The 25403-nt window shown below is 37.7% G+C and overlaps 1 protein-coding gene across 2 annotated transcripts in view; it reads right to left on the bottom strand.

Annotated features, from left to right (window-relative positions):
- The window catches only part of LOC145999614 (uncharacterized), a 30657-nt gene extending 15710 nt beyond the window's left edge, over positions 1–14947 (bottom strand). For both annotated transcript variants that reach the window (XM_083136691.1, XM_083136692.1), the window contains exons 1-2: positions 14555–14947; positions 5263–5406 (exon numbers count right to left, since the gene is read on the bottom strand). In XM_083136691.1, coding sequence (XP_082992817.1) covers positions 5263–5406; positions 14555–14728 — 318 coding nt within the window. In that variant the 5' untranslated portion in view covers positions 14729–14947. The remainder of the gene's footprint in view (positions 1–5262; positions 5407–14554) is intronic.
- Between the last annotated feature and the right edge of the window lie 10456 nt (positions 14948–25403).

Here is a 25403-nt window from a genome sequence, read left to right on the forward strand (position 1 = left end):
TTCAATTAGCAGATGAATTAACAGGACAGGAAAGAGCATGGGCAGGTGGGCAACTTTTCCTCTTCACAAGTACAGTGAAGAGTGAGGGAACGGCAAAGAAAATTGGATTTTTCAGAATAAGAAGCAGACGTAGAAATTCTTCTGAATGTCAATCACAACCACTATGGTTTGTGATCATCCAAAGACTAAGAGATTGTGTCCATGCTGTATGTAAATTTTTCAAAGTGCTCCAAGTCAGAAAATACAAGTGCTGTTCAAAAAGAAACTGACACAGCGACTAGCTGCAGCAACAGGGGAGATCATGCCAGCCATGTTGGAGCATGTGTTCCGGTCTATGCAAGAGAGGTGGGTGCTATGACTAGACTTACAGGGCCACCAAACTGAAATGTACAGTTTTTGTCTTCTATTCTAGAGTACTTTTCGCCAGTACTGTCAATAAAATGTTTTTTGATTAAAATGTCAACATAGTTTTGAATATGAACATATGGCCTTTTGGAATGACAAACAAAAATATTATTATTTTTAACAAATTTATTCTTAAAATGCAGATTTTCCCCAAAACATTGTGTGATGTAACACATGAATGGGGTATTACTCTACAACCACAGTTTTACTAGTACATACAGGGTGTATCATAAGTGATGGTCATAAATGATACCAGAGATATATCGCGTCAAACCCAGACTCAAGTTCCTCTTCCACTTTTACGAGATATGTTGTGTCGGAGCTAGACACCACCGAAAGTGTGGAAAAGTACAGTTCACACCTCTGTATGACGAATACTATGGCAGTTAGAAAAGCGGTTCCAAAGAAATCATAAAGGATTCTTATGCGCTCTACCAGAAACGCACCATGGGAGATCTGTGGGACCTATGTGGAAGGGACTCCCCATAGAAAGAATACGTGAAAGGGGTATCTGAAGAAGTAGGTGGACGTCAATTACATGATATCCAGATACACCGTAACACGCACCTTCTGCCTTTAGGGCTTTATGTTAGTCGGTTACAACCCTTCTATCGGACTTATCAAAGGCTTCTTAGGGTTAGTTGGACCAAGCCCTTGCGTGGTCTGTGGTGCAGGATTTATTTTTAATTATCACCTATGTAGGTCTGAAATGAAAGATCATCCAGATCTCTTACTCGAAGATTTATTTTAAACTTCCAATGATATACAAATACTTTTCAAACAGACAATTCACCCGATACAACTTGTAGGCCTAAACTTATTAATTGTACCGAAGTTTATAACCCTGGTCCTTTTGATGATGCAGGAGAACATCTTATTCAGAGTTGGGTTGTGAAATATCTGCCAACCTGGAGTACAAGTACACCAGCCGAACCGAAGAACGAAGCAAGATATTTCCCCAACGTCCCCTGAATCATCAGCCTTTCAGCAACCAGGAGAATATCCCTCTGGGCTACAAAGGTCTTGCTCTTTAATATCAAAAATTTGTTTACATTTTTCCAAGGTAAATACATGGTTGTTTACATATCCATAGTTTCAAGTTAAACAATCCTTTACCTATTGAGATATTGAAAATAACACATTTTTAACATTTTTAAAGAAAAGATTTCAACATAGATTAATACAATACAGATTGAACAGTTTCGTGCTTTGAAAAAGCATATGTTGACTGGTGCGACACATAGCGTTCCCCCAAAAGAAAAGAAAATTAAATATAAGTTAACGTTATTTAATTTTGTTTTATAATTTTTTTCTCCATTTTTGTATATTTTCATTTTTTCTGGTTTTCTTTCTATGTTTTTTCTCCTGAAAATATTATTTTCTACTTCATGATGTGATGTGATTTCCATTTTGGATCGTCTTCTTGGACTTCATTCTTCATCTGCACATATCTTCTGGAGAAAACTGGAAATTGTTTTACATCTCGTTCAACACACTCCTTCGTAAAACATCTTGACGTCCATTAGCCAGGTCTTCCATCCATTTAGGTCTTCTTCTAGATTCTCCTCTTTTGGAATGGGAGATGGATTTTGTAAAAGAAATACAGGTTGTCCTGCACTTATGTCGCAGATTTAATGTTTTGCAAGTCCCTGTTTGTCAGAAAATAAAGGGCAGTGTAGTCTCTCCTCATCTTCTTGATTCAGCAATCCTGGAGCAATGGCCTTTTCCCATATATCTTCCTCGGTGGCAGACCTATTGTCTGAATGAGATTTCCATTCAGTCATCAATAGTTTAACACACGAAGTCTTACCATTAATTCCTTCAAAACTATCTTCTTGGTCATCTGGAATCAAACTTTCTTCAACGACTTGTCCCTTCACCGTTAAATATAATTTATTGGCACCTGCATCCAAATTGACTCTATATCTGTTGAAGAAAGGATATCCGAATAACAAATCTGCCTCTAAGTTCTTCACTACGTAGACTTGATCTTCAAAAGTGTGTCCTGCAATTTCAAAAAGAATGATTCGGCATCCTACAATACGGGACCTCTCATGTCCAAAAAAATCCTTTAACCTTATTCCTGGACATCTTTGCAGTTTCAAGCCTGGTAATTTCTCTCGGAGCTTTACCCAAACATTATAATTCATGTCGGTGCATTCACTTCCTGTATCCAAAGTACATCTTATTTTTAATCCTAAAACTTGTATTAGAATTTCTGGCTTTTTGCTGCAATTCCCAGTTACTTCTTCAGAATTTGGACAAGAATTTAGATCCAGATACAAAACATCTAATTTTTCATTGGTAATAAATGTATCTTCTTGGACACCTTGTACGTGTAGAGCAACTGGCAGTGTAAAATGCACCACACACACACACTGTTGTGAGAAACACCTCGCTCCTGTGCTGTGATCCTCCTAGTTGACGTCCCTGGTGCTTTTTCAACACGTTGTAAAATGCTTTCCTCTTCTTCCACTGTGATACGTGTTGGCTTACCGCTTCTTTCTCCATATTCGTGTAATCTTATGAACACGTGACGATCAGGGTGCCGTCAGCGAGGAAAAGCTTCCTGGTACACGCATGCAGCTTCCACTGCATTGTTGTCTGCTTTCCCGTAGAAGAAATGCATGTCCGCATATTCCTCGTTCGTGTACACGTGTTTCATTTGAACCGCAAAGTACACGCACTTCACTACAGACACTGTTGCATGTATTCAGTATCAAAAAGACACACTTACTGAACTACGTCTCAGTGTGCCTTGTAGGCTTGATGCAAGTCACGCTGCCCCCTGACGGTAAAACGTCATGTACGTTTCGATTAGGGATGGTATCGAGACGAAACGAGACTTCCATTCGTCTAGAGTTCAAAAGGGTGATCTCGTTCTCAGTCTTGTCTCGTGTACTAGGTGGCCTTCTCGGTCTCGTCTCGAACATGTCTCAACAGTGGTGGTTTCGTTCTCGAATTTGAGACTGGTCTCAGGCTCGGTGCCATCCCTAGTTTCGATTCACCTTACGTAATCTCTTTTTTGTACGGGTGTATCTTCCATTACAAAGGTGGGATGGTGTTTTTTCATAGACCCTCGTCGACTCCCTTCACACATCATACTCATTCCATCTTTTACAAACTACCAACCACAGCTAAACACTGTTTTCCCATGACATTTGTCAGCCAACGAGCATTCTGCTTGTATTTACTGTCAGTGTTGCTATACCCCTTGCCCCTCCAGCAACGCAACCATGCTAAAATTATCCCGGGTTTGTATATCGTGTTTCCGTAATTGTGAATGGTATCTGGATATCATGTAATTGATACCTGCTTCCTCAGATACTCCTTTCACGTATTCTTTCTAAGGGGAACCCCATTTCCTATAGGGAGTCCCTTCCACATAGGTCCCACAGATCTCCCATGGTGCGTTTCTGGTAGAGCGCATAAGATTCCTTTATGATTTCTATGGAACTGCCTTTCTAACTGATATAGTATTCGTCCTACAGATGTGTGAACTGTAGTTTTCCACACTTTCGGTGGTGTCTAGCTCCGACACTGAGCATCTCTCGTAAAAGTGGAAGAGGAACTTGAGTCTGGGTTTGACGTGATGTATCTCTGGTTTCATTTATGACCGTCACTTATGATACACCCTGTATTATAATGAAAAAAAAACATAAGAAAGATATTGAAAGCGATTTTCTAGAATGTTTTTCTATAACATAGCAGCACTGCTATTATTGTTATTATTATTTCCAAAGAAGTATCTACCTGGTTTGAACATGACTATGATATATCATTGCTACATAGGATATTATTCTTGTTCACTTTGGTCTATTGAGGTGATTATAGGGGTTGCCAAATACACTTTTTTTGTGTAAAGTTTGATATCCTTCTTCTTTCTTAAACTTTCATTACTGTGAAGTAAAATGTATAAATTTCACCTCCGTTAAGTCCTGCCACTAAATAAATAAATAAATAAATTTAAAAAAAAAGATCTTGCTATGAAATTTTTTTGTTCATTATGACAAGTATTGGAGACCGTGTACCTCAAAAGTTCCACTGGACATGGTCTCTTTATTATACACTCCAGGTATGTCTTTAATTACTATAGTTTTATTATGACGAATGCAGTAGCAGACATTTGCCAACAATTTAAGTTAAAATACAACGAAACACATATGGAAGTCATGAAATTTGAGAAACTTCAAAAGAACTTTAAATTATATTTTTAAATACTGGAATATCTTGTTCACGTTACACGTATATTCCATTCTTAATGTGTTTAAAAATAGTTTACAATGAGATCCACATCACATACAAAAATTAATTGCAACTCAAAACATAGTGTATATACAACACAATTTACACCCACAAGCAGTTGCTCAGACTATCTCCTATGAGGTTAGCTTGGTTTTAGTTCTATTATCTTTTATTTTTTTAATTGGTTATAACTTACTTTTATTTAATATTTTCCAACATTATTTGTGATTTATATTTATTGCTTTCCCGTTAGCTTTAACTTGATTAAGTTCTTGTTTAGCTGAAACTAATCGAACTCCCTTTGATTTTGCTGATTTTATTCTAAGGATTTAATTTTGGAGATGTTAAGTACATCTTTTTTTAATTTGGTGATATTTATTTTATTATGAATTTCTACCACAAGCACCAACACATACATATCCTTTTCACTGTGAATCTTCATAAAGAATACATGAATCCATTCTTAGTAATAGCTGGTGTAAAAATAATACTTTTTCCATTTTTTTTAAAAAATGAACCAATGAGCAAATAAATTTACACATGACCATCTTCCTTGCATGTCACCATTTAGTCAAGGATAAAAAATAAATTAACCTCACAACCCAACTTCACCTTGCGCTTCTCTCCTGCAGACATCAGGTATTCCTTGAGGAGGTTCTCTGATTCATGACACATGTTGTGGAAGTCCTGGAAATTCTCTAGCTTGTCTATGCATGGATAGCACACAAACTTTGGCAAACTGTCATCCTCTGTCACCTGGAATGCAGAAAATTAAAGTCACAAGTAGTGTTGGGACATGGGTATTTACATATTGGGTGGGTAAATACAGAGTATTTTGCAAATGTAATTTATCCTAAAAGTAGACATTTATTACAAATTACATATTAAATTACCTTACCATCTGGCACACAGGAGATGTACTAGGTAGACATTAGTGAAAAATGCAGGCTTAACCAGGACTTGAACTCAGGTCTCTGGCAAACTGTGCCGTTGCTGTACCAGTGTTTCAAAGACAGCAGATCCTGTTGCAGTAGCACTGGCACAGACAATTCCACACAGTGACAGCAGAAAATCAGTTAAAACCAGGGCTGGCTCAGTGACTCAGTTGGTAGAGCAATGGCATTTCTATGTGTATAAACGTCTGAAGTTAATACTTCAATTGATTCTGCTGGTGGGCTGGTGGCTATGTCTGAGGGAGATTTAAGGGCAAAAGGAACTATTTTCACTGAACAAGAACCACAGTAAACTGAGATTTAAGTGGCCTGTCAACTGGAAAGTTTGCATGGACACTTTGGAAGTATCATTTTTGAAGTACTCTATGAACCAATTATTTAAATTTCAGTATTAAGGATTAATTTCAGTTTAGATTTACAGTAATCAAATTGAGTTTGTACTTTATTGAAAAGGACAAACAAGAAAATCCAATTTTCATGAAGCACTGAAACAGCAAGAACACACAATAAAACAAAAATGGCCACTATTCAGAAACCTAATAAAAAAGATGAGAACTAACATATCGGGGCAAGAATTTGCAATACTTGTCAGCATTTGTGCAGCTGTTAAATAATTGTATTATGTGGGTATAAAAATGTAACAACCACTTTAATGGACTGCTGTTGCTAATATGTCACATGATGTGGGTATGAAGGAATATTACATTCCTAAATGCTTTTGCATCTAGTTTGGAGGTTACCTGCCATGTTTGTGGGCAATATGATTCCAAATATCCTCACATGGGGAAAGATATCTGTGACATCACCCAAAAACTTTAATGAATGAGTTGTACAATTATTATTGCAGAAACAAGAACTGAGCTTTAGTTCGTACAACTAATAGCCCAGTCAATAAAGGTTTCATGTAAACGAATAATTCCAAAGAAGCTGAATTTTGGTCAGAACACTATTAGTAGTGCAAAAACCCCAAAGACCTGCTCCTCCCCACGGCGCTTCCCCCCCAAAACATCAATTTCGCAGACTCTCAGTTATTGACCTATATATATGTAATCAATGGTCTTAGACAGACAATTTTTTTTTAATCTTAATCCTTCTTAGATGCACTACAAACAAGATTCTGTTTAATTTTTGGATAATGTTGGTGGTTTTGCCGGAATTTAAAAAATAATCTTTAAAAAGGGAATTTCTTCAAGTACTTTCTACAGTTGTTTTTGCCTTGTCATTTTTGAACAAATTAAATGACAAGAAATTGTATTGAATAAAAGTTGTAGCCTAATTTATAAGGTTTAAAACGATATAAGTTTTAGTATATTTTAATGAAAGATGTGCCATAAAATGTGTCTCCAAATGGAGGACAGCACCAATAATGTGTGCTTATCAGTCTGGTGGATAAGTCTGGACATGTTTAGTAGAGTAGTAAATCTCCATCTGTGTGCTGATGGCCACCATCTTGAAAAGTCCGCCATATTGGATATTTTTGAGTTGATATATCTCGGGAACGGTGGCACCTGTCAACTTCAGAATTTTTCAGAAATGCTCCAAATAGTGTAAACTTTCATAATAGGTACATCAACATTTCCATTTTTGAAAAATACAAATAGTGGTTTTGTAGAAAAGCTGACTATAACATTTTATGTAAATAACTGCGAGTTAAAAGTCTTAATAATTCTCGAACCAAACATTAGTATTTTACATTATGTAAGGTTACGAAATGTTTTTTAGAAAAATTTAGACGAACTCAACCCTTAAAATACAATTTTTTGCATTTATAAATTTATCTTAAATTACATTTTTAACCCTAGAATGGATGCGTGAAAAAAATAACGTAAGTGGATGGGTTGGGTTTCTCAGAACTAAAGTGAAATATTCGGTTCAGAGGACATAAAAAAAATGTATTTCTATGTTAATACTACAAGTGTATAATATAGAGCATAATATTGTTTTAATAAAATAAAGTTTTTAGTACATTTGAACCAAAAATTTCATTTTAGGTTTGTAAGAACCAACCCATTCGCTTACATTACTTAAACCCCATACCAGCTAACTGTAGACCAGGCGAACGAGAACAAGTCTCTGCGCAAGTAGTGATGCGAGACGGCTCCACCAATGAACAGTGAGAGAAACAGGATTGGATAATAGGCAACTGGAGTTACCCGATTTCCCTGCTTCCCTCTGTCAGCATTGCAAACTTTTAAAAAAAATAATACCGAACGCACATGGCAAACGGACCGTATTTTTGTCTCCAGGTCCTTATACTTGGTTTAAGAATTCCTTAGGAAAACATTATGGATAAAACTGCAAGTGCAAATTTTGAAAAGTCGTGCATTTAGTGTACAGGCTTAGGTCTGGACCGCACGCCCACACATGCCATGAAAAACTCAATATGCTGACAAAGGAAGAAATTTATTTTATTTTAAAACAAAAACTGAACATAACTTTTTTATGACATGAAATTTCCATACACGGACCGTACGGTTGGCAATGCTGCACTTTCTCCACTTAATTTCCCTCCTCCTGCTCTGCCGCTATACACGTCCCTACTATACAGTTAGCTGGGACAGGGTTTAAGTCACTCTCCAAAAGTTCATCAATTTCTAGTGACGTGTCATTGGGGAGAAAAATCATCTCATAAACCGATTACAGCACACAATGTTTACAAAATACCACTAACAAAATGTACGAAACAAATGAGCTGAGAACAATGTCAATTTCACAAAAGTCACAAAAAAAACAACAACTTATGCGAGTGGATGGGCTGGGTCACTAGACCCGGACAGACTTTCAATACGAATAGCAGAATGGCTGATGCAATAGCGGTCTCGATGATACAACTAGTGACACATACAGAATGTACACCGAAGGTACTGACAGCAACAGTATGTTGATAACTTTTTTGGGGATTCAGAGAAATATTACCACCTGAATCTCACAGACCCAGCCTGTCCGTTCTAGGGTTAAGAGAAATACAATTTATGTACAACCCAATTTGATTTCTGAAAGCAGGAATCACTGAAATCCTATTAAATTGTTTTATTTGAAAGAAAAAACATTCATTGTAATTGATGCTATGAAAATACTGATATTTGTTTTACAAAATATTTTGTAATGAATATCTCATTATATCAGTTCCCTTTTTGACCAGGTCTTCAATTCAAATCCTACATTTTAATAATGTAGTGTAGGCAAGATTTCAAATTCAACATGAAACACCTATACACTTTCCTGGGGATCTCTAAAGCAATGCCACACATAATGGAAGAGATTGGGAGAAAGCAGTACATGCTGATGCAAACAGCTGGCAACTGTATTCCCTTTTGCCCATCCAAGCAATCCCATTTCCTCACAAAATTTCATTGTTCAAGCCCCTTTTGGGCAGAGACTTACTTTCATTAGCTTGCTCCATAGATGCCCAGAACCGAGTATAGTACCCTGTAAAAAAGTGTTCCCCTGTGCATAGCACCACGCCATGAAGGTGTATAGGGGGTGTGGGGGTAACGCCCCACACTTTCTTGATCCGGTCGTGAGTGGGGGTGATGTGATCAGCACCACGTCCCTGACCACCTTTACCCCCCAGGGTTTCCCCCAGGTACCCATCTTATTCGATGCTGGGTGGGCGCCGGGGCCACTTCCAACGTTAGAAAAGTTCCCGGTTTTGAACCGGCCGGGGATCGAACCCGGGACCTTTAGCATGGTAGTCAGATGCGTTACCGACTGAGTTACCGTACTTGGTTGTAACAGTATTGAGCGTGAAAAACCCACTGCAGATTCCACAATGGATAATAAGATGTTTATTCCATGAAGGCTCTTCCCAGGTGAACAATGTGAAGTTCTGTCTCAATTAAAGTTGTTACACTGAGAGTTTTAGGCTTTTAAGTTCCTTGCTTGCACTAGTGTTCCAAATTAAGATATCTTGAGTCAGGTTCTGTGTTACAATTGTCGAGGTATACATCCTTATGCAGTTTGTAGAGTACACATGTTGTAGTCTGATGGGCATGTGCTGTTTTCCTCCCATGTCAACCTTTACTAAATGAATCCCTTGTACCAAATAAGAAGGAATTTTGGTTTGCTCCAGTTTATATCTAGGCTGCTCCAGTAAGAACACTGCCATGCATTTGAAGATGGTCATTTCAAGGTGTAAAATAATCGGAGTGATTATTTCCACCAGGTGGTGATTTTAAACTGCATGTGCATGCTACATTGATGCATGTGTTCTTTAGTTGTTGATGTGTATGAAGCTTACGTCGTGTGTGTTTATTTTCTTGCAGGAGACAAGTACTTTATTGCTGTATGTCATGGAGTTGGAAAAATAGAACACAGTGTTCCGATACGGACTGGTGCTGCTAATTCCGTATATCACATGAGTATGAAGTGGTATTACGTTCCTAAATGCTTTCATTGTTAGGTTAGACAGGTCAGGTTTATGGCTATTAGCATTAAATTACTTCAGTAAATACTTCCCCAACACCTGATCATGTAATTTCTGGTCTTCAGTACTTTCTGCTTTTCTCACTACCTGGTGGCAGTAGTAGTCCCTCATTTTTAATTTAAAAATACTTCTTAGCAGTAAGTTCAACAACATTGACAATGAATATAATAAAATAAGATAAAATACAATGTTGTGGTATGATTCAGGTAAATATTTTGCTGGTTAAAATAGCCACATACGCTGTTCTCAGCACCTGGTGAAAATAGTCGTGGCCTCAATATCCCTAAATGCTTTCTACCCTACCTTTACTGCTGCTCTATAATTGGGGCATGCTTTATCCACGGAAGCAGGTATGCTTGAATACGATAATTTTTAAGTATTTCTTCCAACATAAATAAATATTTTTCGAAATCAAAACAGTGCTCATTACTTTAAGGAAGGTTCAAATTTCATGTGAGAATGATTGCCAAAATTCTACTACAATTAATCTTTCTGATGGGAGAATTTGAAAAAATAAAACGTAAAACATCCGGATTCATTACTTTTTTCTTCATCTGAACCTAAAAGCCGAATAGTGAAAATGTGTTTACCTTTGTTTAATTAGCTAGGATAAAACGTTTGGGATTAGTCAAAACTGCTCTCTTTATGAAAAAACAAAATAACTTTAAAATATTATCTTCTGTTCCAGAAACAAAAAAAAAAAAAAAAAAAAAATTAAAATACTTTTTATTCTATGATAAATATACACTATTTCACTGAAGGGCCCAAGTTCCTTTACTTTTAGTGCGATTCATCATGCGACGAATGCAATTTTAACATGGTTCGATTTCGATTTACTTCTGTTAGCACATACTGTGGAAGTTTTGAGATTAATAAAAAATTTGTTCAATATATGCTTTCATAGTTAGGTTAGGCAGACCAGCTTTGGATTTCTTAGCATTAAAATATGTCTCTAAATGCATTCTACTAAGGTTCCAATTTACTTCTACATTAATTCCCGTTTGTCAATGGAAAATACATTGCCCATGAAAAGCACACATGCTTGCATAAGTTAATTTTTAAGTTGCCTCTTCTTTCGAAATCCAAACAGTGCTCATTACCTTAAGGAAGGTTGAAATTTCATTACCTTAAGGAAGGTTGAAATTTCGTACAACATTGATTGCCAAAATTCTACGATACCTAGTCTTCCTGCTAGGAGAATTTTTCAAAGGTCGTGGAGGCATTCTCTTTCATCGTTGAATCTATTTGACCGGGAATTCATGTATTTTCGAAGATAAGTATATCTCCGATGCACAATTGCCGTTCTTCCTCTACGTCGACCGAATGTTCTGGACGTTTCATGACATAACCCCCTGTCAGTGTTTCCAACCACGCCATTGTTTTGCAAGAAGTGAAGGTGATTTTTTTTTAAAGCTGCAGAGCATTCTTTTACGAACAAAATTTTGGTAAATATGCGATATCGCCCGGACGGATTTCTTCAAATTTACAGGAGAAAGTACTTACTGAAATGAGTTTCTTTAGCATTCTGGACGTTCTTGGGAGGTATTTTCTTTCACGGGAAACTAAAAACTTCGTATATGAATGCTGCCGAACAAGAATTAATCACTTTTTACGTAAGAAACTTGCATTGCCTGCCATATTATGCCGTTGTTTCCATTGTGTGTGTGCAGATGGCGAGAGCGTCGAAAGTCACACGGTCTCGTCAGTGTTTCCAAACGTGCATTTTTTACGAGAATTTTTTTTTCTTAACTATGCTTACCTAACCTAACCTTTCCAGAAATGGTTTTTGGGGCTATCTTGAATGGTTTTTGGGGCTATCTTGAATGGTTTTTGGGGCTATCGTGAATGGTTTTCGGGGCTATCCGTCAGTGGTTTGTGATGACATAATGAACACAAAAGTAGGTATTTTTTGGTTAAGAAGGTTGAAACACTGCATACCCACTCCAAAACAACAAAACACAAGCACGGCACGATGATCCATGACGAGTGCATGCCATATTGTCTGTTACCCAAGCGGAACAAGGAAGACAAATAATCACTTGTAATATGAAAAGTTGACACTATTTTATGGAAAAAGGCATAACTCCACCTTAAAGAATGTTCCGCAATGCAGAAAAGGTAAGTACCAGTGGTAAAATTAAGGAAATAAATGAGTTAAAGGTGTCCGGGCGTTATCGCATATTTACCAAAATTTTAACTATCCTTGCCTAACCTTGCCAGAAATGTTTTTTTTGGGGGCTATCCGTCAATGGTTTGTTGGGCCTATTCAGGTATTTACGGTTATGAAGGTTGGAAACACAGCATAACCACTGATGATCCATGATGCGCCAAGCTCTGCCCGCCATATTGTGTCTTACGGAAGCAAAACAAGGAAGAACAATAAATACTTGTAATGTGACAAATTGAAATTATTTCCGCGAGAAAAGCAAAATTAAAATTTCAATCTCCGACAAATGTCTAAAATTCCTTTATTTTGTTCCTTTTCACATTGGTACTTACGTATTCTGCATTGCTAAGGATTCTTGAAGGTGGAATTTCCTTTGTTTCACAAAAATAATTTCAATTTTCCACATATCGAGTAGTTATTGTTTGTTCGTTTTTCGGTTGTCTTACACACACTATGTCGGGCACATCTTGACTAGCATTGTCTATGATCAGTGGGTGTGCAGTGTTCCAAAACATCTTCACCGAAAAATACTTACTTTCGTGTTACCGATTTTGTATTTTTTTCCAGGTTCGAAAACCCCACAAACCATGCACGGATAGCCGCATGAACCATGCACATAGCCCCACAAACCATTCATAAATAGCACCACGAACTCCCACGAACAATTCATAAATAACCCCACGAACCATGCATGGCAAGGTTAGGTTCGGTTCAATTATTTTAGGCAAACATAGTTAAAATTGTGATCTTCAAAATTGTCATGTTCTTGCAAAACAACGGCGTGGTTGGAAACACTGACCGGGGGTTACATCAAACGCACGCAACATTTGGTTCATGTAATGGAAGGACATACAGGCAACAGCTTTTGTGCATCGGAGACATTAATCTTCAAAAATACATGATTTACCGGCGAAATAAATTAAGTGATGGGGAAAAAACACTTCCACGACCTTTCAAAAGTGTACAGAAACTCAGTTCGGTAAGTACTTTCTCCTGAAGAAATACATTTTGCAGAGATCAAAATTTTACCGCACAATAGGTAAGTACAAATGTTAAAAATGACTAAATAAACTAGTGAGAGGTGTTCTCCCGAGATCAAACAGGTACCCCGTTACCCACTGAAGTGTAGATGCAAATTGGTATTGGTATTAGTATACTCCATTACCTAACTAACTCTTTAGTATTCTTAAACATGAAGGGGCTTAATTGAAGGTGACAAGAGTGTTCCCCGATTTGTTTCAAATTTTGTATACTTTCTACATGAGGCCTCCTGAACACGAATCTGACATTACAATTTCCCGGTCATGTCTGTAACTTGAAAATTTCACGTAACGTTAGGTTAGGTTAGGGAAGTCCATTTTCCTCCACACTCAAATAATGCAGTTGCACAACATTTACAATCTTCACACTCTGCTGTCCCAACAATCTTAACCAGTCCTTCCTCTTCAAGTGACAAACATACTGTGTGGCAACACTGTAGACAGCGCAACTCAGTGCCTACATTCCACAAAACATGGCTTCCTTACTTCTTTCCAGAGAAATATCGACAGTATGAAAAGCAATATATTACACCGGTCACGATTCAAATTGTTTTATGATATCTCCAGCACAAAGACTAATTATTGTAGAATTTTGAAAATCATTGTCACACAAAATTTGGGTAAGAGTCTAGTTTACGTCTTTTTCATAAGGAATACGTGTCATATATCGTTGGAAAGGTTATTGTATAAGGAATTCAACAAACTAAATCCCAAGGGGAGGAAAAATTTCCTGGAGGAGAAAATCGAGAAAAACCGACGTTGTCCGGATATGCGTGATTGAACGTACTGAGGACATTTTTCAATGATGAAGCACATATTTAGGGGTGAAATGAGTGCTAATAGAACCTAACTTGACAGAGCTAACCTAACCTCGTAGGCATACCTCGTTCCCGTGAATGGTTAGTGACAGAAAGTGTAAAAAGAAAAACTTACTTGCCCTACGGATGCTGGAGCGCCGGCTGTCTGCTAGCACGGTTTTGGCCCCGAAAAAACTTATTTATGATGAAAAAAAAATATTTGAAAATTACCTTACGCACTTCTCATGGACAAGATATTCTCCGTCGACAAGAGACAGTAAATATCGTAGTAGCGTGGGGATGAATGTAGAAGTCGGAACCCTAGTAGAATGCATTTAGAGATTTTATTTTATAGCTAAGGGAATCAAACCTAACCTGCCTAACCTAACCACTAAAGTAATCGCTAAAGCTCCGCAGTATGTGTTAACAGACGTACATCGAAATCGAACCATGTAAAAATTGCATTCGTAGCATGATGAAATCGCAATAAAACAAAAGGAACTTGGGCCAAATGTACTTACACTAAGGGTTAAACAATTTAATATTTTTCCTTGAATATCTCGTCTTTGTCCTTCTTCTAGGCACATGTTCAATTTCCAACTAGTCTTTGTCAAACAAAGTCTACATAAATTACGATAATCCTCTCCAATTTCTGTGTGCCGATTAGCATTTTTATTTAGTAATTTGGGTCCCATTATTTAGAACTTTCAGACAAGCCACATTAAAAAATAGCGCTGTTTCTCATGACTTGCTTGGCTCCTTTATAATTCAACAGCTTGTATCGCAGCCTACTTTATTTCTCTGGATCTAAACTTTGATGTTTACTAATGTTATCACTTTCTCTGCATCATCAGCGATCGCACAGATCTATATTTTTAATCTGTGACACAGGTTTCACTCGTTTTACCACAGCGTTTTACTTTTACGACTTTCACCCAGTGTTGCCAATTTCCGAATGCAGGATTTCCCTTTTACCAGTGTAAAATTTCCTCTATGTCTGAAGCTGTATCTTTGTATTACTATAACTGTTAATCAGGACCATATAAAGGGGGTTTAGTGGGTTCAAACCCCACATTGAATAAAATACTAGAAACTGATCATAGTTTCATAATATAATTATCCTAAAATAAACATTTGAATTTTAAAATAAAACACTAATGTATCGTAAAAATCCCCAAACCAAAAAAAAAATCTTCTGCGGAGCAATGGTTGTCGGACTTTGAAACCCACCCATTGTCAAAGCTTAGCTAGGGGCCTGCTGTTAATATTTTTCTTTTGACGCCTGTTTTGCCTGAGGAACAAACTTTATTATTATTATTATTATTATTATTAAATATTTATGAAAATCATAAAGCTATGCACCTACACTTACACTCGTTACCTTTAACTGGTTGTAGCCAGCCTTTGAACTGCGGGTCTTCCTGCCACTCAATACGAAATTTTTTCACATGTTTCCCAGATATCTTTTCATCCGCAGATAAAACCCCACGACATTTTCAAACTTTTTGGGAAGTTGCAGGTAGCTTCCTATTAGTCACCTCTTCCATTCTCATTGCAACGACACAGGACACACAAAGTTGGAACAAGGAAAGAAGTTGAAAATCGCATCGCAAATTCTTTCCAGGTGCAGCGCGGCTCGTGCCTTGAGGCCTTTCTATGAAACGCGACAAATATAAGACTGACCGGTCAAGGTCCTCTATAACAGGGAGAAAGAAGCTAACTGAAAAGTGTCACTGTTGCTAACTATTCATTTGGAAAAAGTACACGCCGAAAAAAAATATTTTCGAACTTTTTAAAAGAACGAAAATATGAGTTTAAATTTCCCTGTTTTTTAGATTTTTTTCATTAAATTTCCCTTTTCCCTTTTCACCCTCAAATTTCCCTGTGCCTAGGGAAATTTCCCTGCTTTTGGCATCACTGCTTCCACCTAGTGATGGGTCGTTCGTGAACGAGTCGTTCAAAAGTAACGACTCTCTCTTGTGAGCGGTGAACGACTCGTTCACCAGAATTGAACGACACGTTCAAAGAGTCGCATGTGTGCCACGACTCCTCCGCCCGCCAAGCAACTATTATTCCATTATTCCCTCTCCTTTCCACGAATTATGCGAGGAAGGCGCATGCGCAAGTGTATACTCGCCTGGCGGCCGGAATTTTTGAAAGAAAGCAAGTCGATTCTGCGGGCAGCAAATGGGGACTGGAGCGGAGAGGGAGGGGGGTCCTCTCTGTTCCTTTTCCCTACCCCTAGTTGAGTAAAGCTGGCTGAAACGTGCCGTGTACGATGAGAGGGGAAGGAGCATGCTCGCGAGTCGACTCTTTCCTTCGTTCAAAGAGTCGTGGCACACTTTAGCGACTCTTTGAACGAAGGAAAGAGTCGACTCGCGAGCTCGCGACTCGCGAGTGTTGTTTGCAGAGAGAGAGCGCGCAACCGCAACCTCAGCCCATGACGGGCAGCGAAGAACAGCCAACAAATTTGTCCTGTAGTTTCAAGTTCGGCCAAACCATTAGCGCTAAAATTACAAGAAATTAAATGTTAGTAAAAATATTAGGGGAGTCTTGTAAAAATTTTGGGAAGGTGTTAGGCACAGACCTCTTGATTACAATATTCCGATTAGCCTATTTTGAGTTGTTATTGTTTAAGTCCACTTTATGTGCAGATAGGATAGTCGGGACTGGACCTGCAGTTTAAAGTGGGATCCGAACCTCCACTTTGTATTGAACACGGTACCCCTTGATTACCGGCGACGTTATCACAACGCCATCGGGGAGACCCGATTAGCCTATTGGAGCATAAAAGTGGACTTATAACAATTTTTGCCAAGCAGACCATTTTAATACATGACAGCGTTAACCACTATGCTATTAGGGTGAATCAGAAAAGGGGAGCAGTAATTTATAATTTGCAACACAAAATACTTAGTGTGGAAAGCGATTGTTACTTTTAATTATTTTCTAAAGCGCCGGCCTCCATGGTGGAGTGGTTAGTATACCTCATTACTCATCCTGATCTTCGCGATTACCCAAAAAAGTGACAGAAAAGCGAAGTAAAATAAACCAAATCAATCAACCAATCATTATTTTCTAAAGCAAGATCAAAGACAATAAACACCTTTTTGTTTTCTGTTACTCCAAATCCAAAAATGACGTAATACAAGCAGCAAGCACAAGTTCAAATGATAAACCTTTAGTGAAAATAACAAACATGTATTAAAACAAAAATTATAACTTACAATTTTTTATATTCAGTTAAGAATTACCTAATAGAACAAACCACTTGATAATGAATTAATTATAAGTGGACTCGTGAAATGAAGGTCTTTTTATATTTGAATACTACATTATGTTCTGTTTTTCTGATTTTTTTAATAAAGAACCTGAGAGACAAACACACGCTCACACACGCAGTTATACACAATTTCTTATAATCCGATCTATAATGGATATTCAATTTGTTATAACATTAATTTAATATATTTTGTGTAATACAAGGAACAAATTTGAAATTATGCGGGGAACGGTGGGGATTTCCCCTCTAACGATCATATCATGCAATTTCCCAATACAATCGCTCTCTCTTTCTCTCTGTATGCATGTGTACATACATATACTTACATATTATACACGTGAGATTAGAATATTAAAATTTAAATCACATTGGAATGATAACGTTATTAGAGACGAATCACAAATTTGCACCAATAGAAACACAGCATTATATACAAAATAAAAGTAAAACACAAATGAAAAGCAAAGATAAATATGAAAATTCAGTGCGCAAAATCATTGCAAAACAAAAATGCAATCAATAAAATTAATATTGACAAAATTAACTCAAGTATTCTATAATGTATGCCGGCGTGGTTAGCACATCAAGGGTCTCGAGAAATATAGTTTAAGGGATGTAAGGGATGATCCTTCCACGTAGTACACCCAATTGTCAACCTCACTTCCACATAGTACACCCTGGACTGCATTTTGCAGACTGACGAGGCTCTGGCGTCTATACCTACGGCCCGTATAATTTTCGTAGGAATGTGTGTGTGTGTTGTCCTGTGTTTTGTCCTTATGTGTGCTGAGTGCCTTTACAGCCTCAGCTTTTAACCGGTCAGATTATTTTAATATTTTAGTTACTACAGGACATTACAGTTATGTTATTTTAGTTCTGGTAAGGGGCTGGATCCCGTATAAAGTGAAGGGTGCAAAATAGCATAAGTGACGCACACAAAATTTTAAATTCGTATTCAATCATAGCCTTTAGTATAAAACAGAGATGTGATGGGGAGGGCCGGCCCCCGTGGCACGAGGGCAGGGAGTCCTGAGGCCGATATTCGGTGGAAACACATAGCGGCTCGGGATACCACTTTTGCCCAGGCTTTGCTCTTCTGCCACTTTGGCTAATCGCGAACATGAAAATCAGTGATGATATAATGAAATTGATGAAGTGACACTCAATTCCGAGATTCCTCTTAGCGCACTGTTCTAACCACTCCTCCACAGAGGCGACTGAAATTGTTGGAAGTGAATCAGTTTCACAAGTAGCAGGACATTACAAAATCGCAATGAAAACAGGGCCAACACTTCCAAAGTTGGTGAGATGATGAGAGACACTCTGTGTAAAATGTACTGTCCGAGAATCTCGTGGTGTCGTTGGAGTAACGATACCGATTTATGCTTTGAAATCGATAAGCGAACAAGACCAGACAGGTGTTTTTAACTTGAAATCAAATCGCGAACAAACATGCATTCTCATTCACGAGTTGAAACGATGTGCCAAGCAGGGTTGGCATGTTTAAAACAAAAGTGTTTAAAACACCTTGTTTTAAACGTTTAAAACACACGGCTTTGTTTTTTTTACAAATGTTTTAAACGTTTAAAACAATGTGTTTTAAACATGTTTTTTTTACAAGTGTTTAAAACACATATTGGTGGTAGATATTTTATAGTCTGTGATAATTTTTTTTGGCAACCCTGTTTTTCATTGAATCTGTGTCAATTAATCCGTGCTTTACAGGTCTCACTTATCGCACAACACTTGAGCAACCTTATGTTCTGACGTCACGGGACAAAGCTTTTTAATTTTAGGCTAATCGAAACCTCTCAGTTCCTTGTTTCGTATCGTCTTGTAACTTTGAGACTGGTGGAAGTTTGAAATGGAAACTAATATCTAAATGCACAATACGTGATTTTGATCATGACGTGATTTTTTTTTCTTTTGCGATACGATTCATTGGTCTGTATAACTGAATGAAGCGCAGATGCTTACTTTTGGTAACATAATTTTGTACTTTGAAAAAATTCATCTGGAGAATCTATTATGACACTGCAGGTTGTTTTCTGCTATATAAACTGTTCAGGCAGCAGGAAATATTTCACCGTGATTTTTTCAGGACGAGGATAGGAATTCTATAATATTTAGCTTCTTGAAATTTAGATGAATATAAATCCTAACCTACTTCAGTAGTGGCGGAAAAAGGGGGCTATTACCCACAACTTTTGTCCCTGCAGTCACGGGCACCGACTTGTCAAAATTATTGGGGGGGGCTCTGATCACTGAAATAAATTAATGAATGACTCACTCTCTCCCTTTTTTAAGTTTTGGCCTCAGTATTCGGAATCTCATAAAAGCTAGGGGTGTGCGGGACGCCGAAAAGTCAGGATCGGGATCGGGAAAAAAATTTACCGTTCCGATCCGGACTTAGGGGAAATGATTTCCCGAATTTTCGGGATCCCGTGCAGTCGGGAAATACCGAATGCTCATTTGAAAATGTCGTATTTCTCGACGTTTTCTACATTGTCAATTTCTGGAACTTGCCATAAATTGTTAGTTTTTAATCCAGAAATCACTTAAAGTTAAAATGACGTGTATAATTCGAGATTTTCAGAACTTGGGGAAATTTTGAACATTTCCCGACTCAGTAGGGAAATTGAAAATTTTTCCCGTCCGCACACCCCTAATAAAAGCCCATGAATTCCTCAAAAATATCATTTTTTATTCACAGTTCGAATGCAGAATATTAATTGTCCACGGATGGATATGTCACAAGTTTCGTCAACCATAATAGCAAAATATTCCCGACTTATATTATCTGCTACCACGGAGCGCAAAACAGATCTCCCTAATATATCAATGATCTCGTTCTGAATGTCATGCGAGAGCCTTTTGTAGCCCGAACGTCCCATCCACTACCCTAGTTCATGCAACCCTCCCCCCCAAACCCCATGGAGTCGGCGTCTATGCCTGCAGTAGAGTTGTGCGAGATCCCGAAAAGTCGGGATCGGGAAAGAAAATTTCCGTCCCGATCCCGACTTCCGGAAATGACTTCCCGACTTTTTGGGATCCCAAGCAGTCTGGAAATTCCGAATGGTCATTTTAAAACGACGTCAATTCTAGACGTTCTCTGCATTGTGGTTTTGTACCAGAAGTGCAAAAACAAGCACTTAAGATGGAAATTACTGGTAGAATTCGAGATTTCAAGAGCTTTGGGAAATTTCGAACACATCCCGTCCCGAAAATTTTCCGACTCTTTCGGGAAATTGAGAATTGTCCCCGTCCCGAATGTCGGGATTTAAAGAATTTCTCGTCCCGACCCAAAAAATTCTGTACCGCACACCCCTACCCTGCAGTATGGTAAACCTTATCTTCAAAGGTAAATAAACTGTCCTTGTCGCCAATGTACTCATAAAAATGAGTATTTTTTCCCTTTAACGACTTTAACTATAATTTACTGGGAAAAGGTTGTATTTGTTTTGTTTAAAACATGTTTAAAACATGTTTTTTTAACTCATGTTTAAAACAATGTTTAAAACAAAAAAAACATGTTTTAAACAAAAAAAACAGTTTGTTTTGTTCTTTTTAAAAAAAACACAAATTTTGCCAACCCTGGTGCCAAGTCATCTTGTCTCACCACGATACTCGATCGAGTTGCTCTTCCGCTTCGTGCACATGTAAACCTTTTAAGTTACACATTCAATTTTATTTATCCAAGAAAACAAATCTGTTAACATGAGAATGAACAGAAGAAATAAGCTACTAGTTATTTTCCCATTAAGGAACAAACAAATTTTAAAATGCTATAATTTCTTATAAATTAGCATGGAGTAATTATATTTTATAATTTATTAATTCAATTTTAATATTTTAACTGCCTAACACGCTTTGTTGTATTTTATGCATCTTTTGTACCTAATTACTTAGTATTGACAGCGAGGATGAATGAATTTTATGTACCGATAAGCTAATCGGGACTGGATCTACAGTTTAAAGTGGGATCCACCAGGTATTGTTACAAGGCAACGACGGAGGATGGATGGTGATTAGAGTAATTGACAAGAGGTTAAATACAGATTACCACTCATCTCTGGCAGGGGTTCGAACCCGGAACTTTCGGTGTCAATAGGCTTACTTTGAGGAGGGCGACACCACTTATCTGTCACTCCAAGATTATTTCAAGCTGGCCAACATAGAAACCAAGAAACAAAGAACATGCACCATGGAGTATGTTTTATTTATGTTATTCAGCCATCCTTTCATTCCTTGTTAAATCCTGGTAAGGAAATCGCTTCCTGTCTCGGATTCGATCCTCGGTGGAGGCACCTTGCCCAGTGATTTAGACCCCAGTTTAAAATGTAGCTTCAATCCCGATTAGACTATCTGAGCATAAAGTGAACTTTAAACATTGTCTGACAAAATCGTTTTCATATGACGTGAAATATTTCATTAACATTAACGTGTAAATATTTTACTAATGAAAACAGCATTAAAGAATAAATATAGAAGTTTAATCATAAATCTCATCGTACATGATACTGCAAAAAACCTTTTATTGAATGACTGCAGAATTAGGAACAACTACGTAAGATGGACATGGGTCATGTTCATGAGTGATATAAACAGCTGTTGGCCATCTGCGGTGAGCCTACGTGTTAAGGTGTTTTACTAGTAGAAAGCAACATTAAAAAAAGTACATACGTATAATTTGGCCCGCTTTATAGAAATTCGATCATACATTATGATATTGGCAGAAACTTATATTGAATAACTGTAGAACAACAAAAAGCTATGGACATGGATAATGTTCAAGAGCGATATATATTTCTTAAACACAGCTGTTAGCCATCCGCGGAAAGCGAGCGGGTGGATCCTACTTTAAACTGTAGATCCAGTCTGCTGGCGAGACTGCCGCACCCGCGCCTTGTGTAAGAGAGCTCGCGACTCGCGAGCGAACGATGAGTGAGGAGAAGAGTCGCTAAGGCGAGCGAGTCGTTAAGGTGCTTAATGACTCTTCGTGCCGACTCGCGAGTCGTGAACGAATGATGGGGAAAGAGTCGTGGGACTGTGCTGTGACTCTTCGTGCTGTTTCAAGAGTCGTGAACGAGCGATGCTCGTGGAAATGCAAGCATGTGTCGCAGCGCAGATCTGGAGTGCATTTTGTTGCGATATTAAAACCAGTGATCGAATGCAAAAAAAGGAAGAATATGTAATGCACGTTATTACTAATAAAAGGTTGATATAATTATATAGCATTTCTGTGTATGCTATCGTACTGCATAATTTGCATTATCCGCAGTATGAAATGTAAACTGAAACAAGATACAAATATAGAAAATCTCACTCATGAGACAGAGTAATGAAAACAAGTATGTGCAATAAATTTTGTTTGTGTGTGTGTGTTTACTGTTTACACATATATGTATATCCACACACATACAGAATCGTATTTGTATTTTTCTTATTTTATGCCGCTTTTCTTCAAATTTTAAGTAATCGCGACGATGAGGATGATGCGTGATGATATAGATGAAGGGACACTCGTAAAGAATATCCTTGCCCAGACCGGGACTAGAACCCGGGAACTTCTGTGGCAAGATCAAATGTCGATTACTTCAGAATCTTGGCCATCTAGTCGGCTACACGCACACACACATGCACAAAAATGCAATACAATTTATTAATCTTGAAGGACGTACGTTGTGTTCGTTTACTTAAATACAATCATCTGCTTCAACACCTCCTACCCCCTTCCCCCTCTTCAGGCATGTGTTTCGAGAAAAAGAAGCTTGGCGACTCTTTTGAACGACTCTTCTCAGTGAACGAGCGCTCATGAGTCGACTCGCACAAATGAACGGCTTGAACCCATCACTACTTTCACCACTGACACCACAGACGCAAAATAGAAACTTATAATCTGTGAGGGTCTCCCTTAACGCACAACACTTCTGCAATTTGCGTTCTGGTCACGAGAAACTACTTAATTTCTAGGTTTAATGCTCAAGTTGTTAGGTAAGGCTAGCTAGGTTTACTTCTCTTAGCATAAATAATAAATTTGCAGTGTATTTATGCGAAGAGAACCAAACCTAACAACGTATGCATTCCTCATGTGACGTCAGAACAAAAAGGTTGCAGAAATGTTGTGCGATAAGAGAGACTCAATTTTCTGTGATGCTTGTTGTTTTGTTTGGCGCTTACCGCCCATTTGTAAGACAGTCACCGCCATTATCACCACAGTCGGGAAATACGGGCATCTAACTTGGAAGTGCCAACAGCAGCTTGACCTGCCTAACTTAACCACGTAGGCATACAATAGCATAAATAAACATGTAAATAGGTTAGGCACACTGGCGTACGCAGAGATGGGCTGAAGGGGCTACATCCTACAGAATTTTTTTGAAAAAATAAAATAAAGGCAGTAATAAAGTAAAAGAAAATAAATGACCACCGACAGTAGCGAAGCGTGGTCTTAAGAGGAAGGAAAGCAATGCAATACTCCGAAAAATGGGGGGGGGGGTATATAAATTATACAGTCCATTGCCCCAGATTTCTAGGGAAGAAAGGACATTTTAAATAATAATAATATATCCATGAACTCCTCTCTCAACGGCCATACTGCTAAGTTCAAAATTCTTGTCACGTTATTGATAATAAAATACTTGCTATTACTTACAGCTTCCCGTACGAAATTTGAAATATTCATGTTTGTTTCACAAAAGAGAACACTCACTTCAACCACTCGTTCTTCCCACATAAATGGAAAATATTCCGAAAAGCTCAGAAGCTAACAGAAAAGTGATGTCAACCTCGTTGTAAAAATTAATGTTCATGGGGGAGTAATAGAACTGACTTGAAGCTTAAAATTAATTAAGCTTTCGAATAATAGGCCATTACAATAGGAAGAACATGCGCTGTTTCTTCTTTTTCATAATGTTTTATATTAATAAAAATAATATTTCGAGTTGGATAGCATTTATGACTTAACGTTTTTGCTATTTGCAGGTCTCAGAAGAGAGTTTCATTGCTTTTTTTTTACATACGTTTTATCGAAAAAAAACATCAGTTCATTGTTTGTATGAAAACTTACGATAAATATAGTGTAAATTATTTGGTAGTTGTCAACACTGGCGTGCGTTGTAATTTGAGACAAGAGAAGTGTGAAGCGGACAACAGCCAGCTGTTCTGCAGATTCCAGCGCTCCCCAGTGCCGGAACACCATGTATGTCTTAATCCCTGAACGTCGACATTATTGACACGTTTTACAAATCTTGAAACTCAAAGTAATGCTTTAAAGTTTATCTACATGGAATTTGGAACAGTTATAATAATTTATTTCAATAATTCTGTGTTTATAATAAAGCAAATATACATCTTCGAGATCATGTTAACACTTATATGTTTTCTGATAGTAGTGTCTGCTTTCTGCTTGGCTCGGGTGTTTTCGAGAAGCCGAAAAGCTCCGAAAAGCAGAGCTTTTATTAGTGGTTTGGGGACCGTACCTTCACCAGCATCTACCCTTCGCCATATGATACTTGAGAAGCGTTGGTTTCCCGCACAGTGGCTGCAAGCAGAGAGGTTGCTGCTTGCCAACGGGCTGCGGAGAGAATTTGCGGCCGTAAAATTTCGCGAAATCGAGTGCGATAGAAAATAAATAATGCACTCAACGTTAAGTACATTAAATAATATTTTAATTGTGCAAGCAGTGCTTGCATTGCTTGTACTATATCTTCGCCACTGACCACCGATAACTATTTGTGTGTTTGAATAACTTTTCAAACGAAGGTGTTTTGTCTACCTATTCCCAATTATCAATTATACCTAGATATTTTCAGATCTGACAGCAATTTTATCGAGTTGAATGGGTACCAACCTCACCAATACAGTATGCAACATTGTTATTCGTACACATAGAATTTCCGAGGGAAGAAAGAAACAATTTCAAAAGAGTGTATTTCCTTTCAGATATTAAAACATTTTCTTTGAAAATCCGTGTGTACGAATAAGAATGTTACATACTGTATTTCTCTGTTTTCAATTTGAACATGCAGAATCAAATATTCTGTAACAATAATCCTCATATTTAAGTTTTTGGTTTGATTCATGAT

The sequence above is a fragment of the Lepisma saccharinum genome, chromosome 15 (genome assembly GCF_977018435.1).
Source record: "Lepisma saccharinum chromosome 15, izLepSacc3.1, whole genome shotgun sequence".
In the NCBI taxonomy this organism is placed as follows: Eukaryota; Metazoa; Arthropoda; class Insecta; order Zygentoma; family Lepismatidae; genus Lepisma; species Lepisma saccharinum.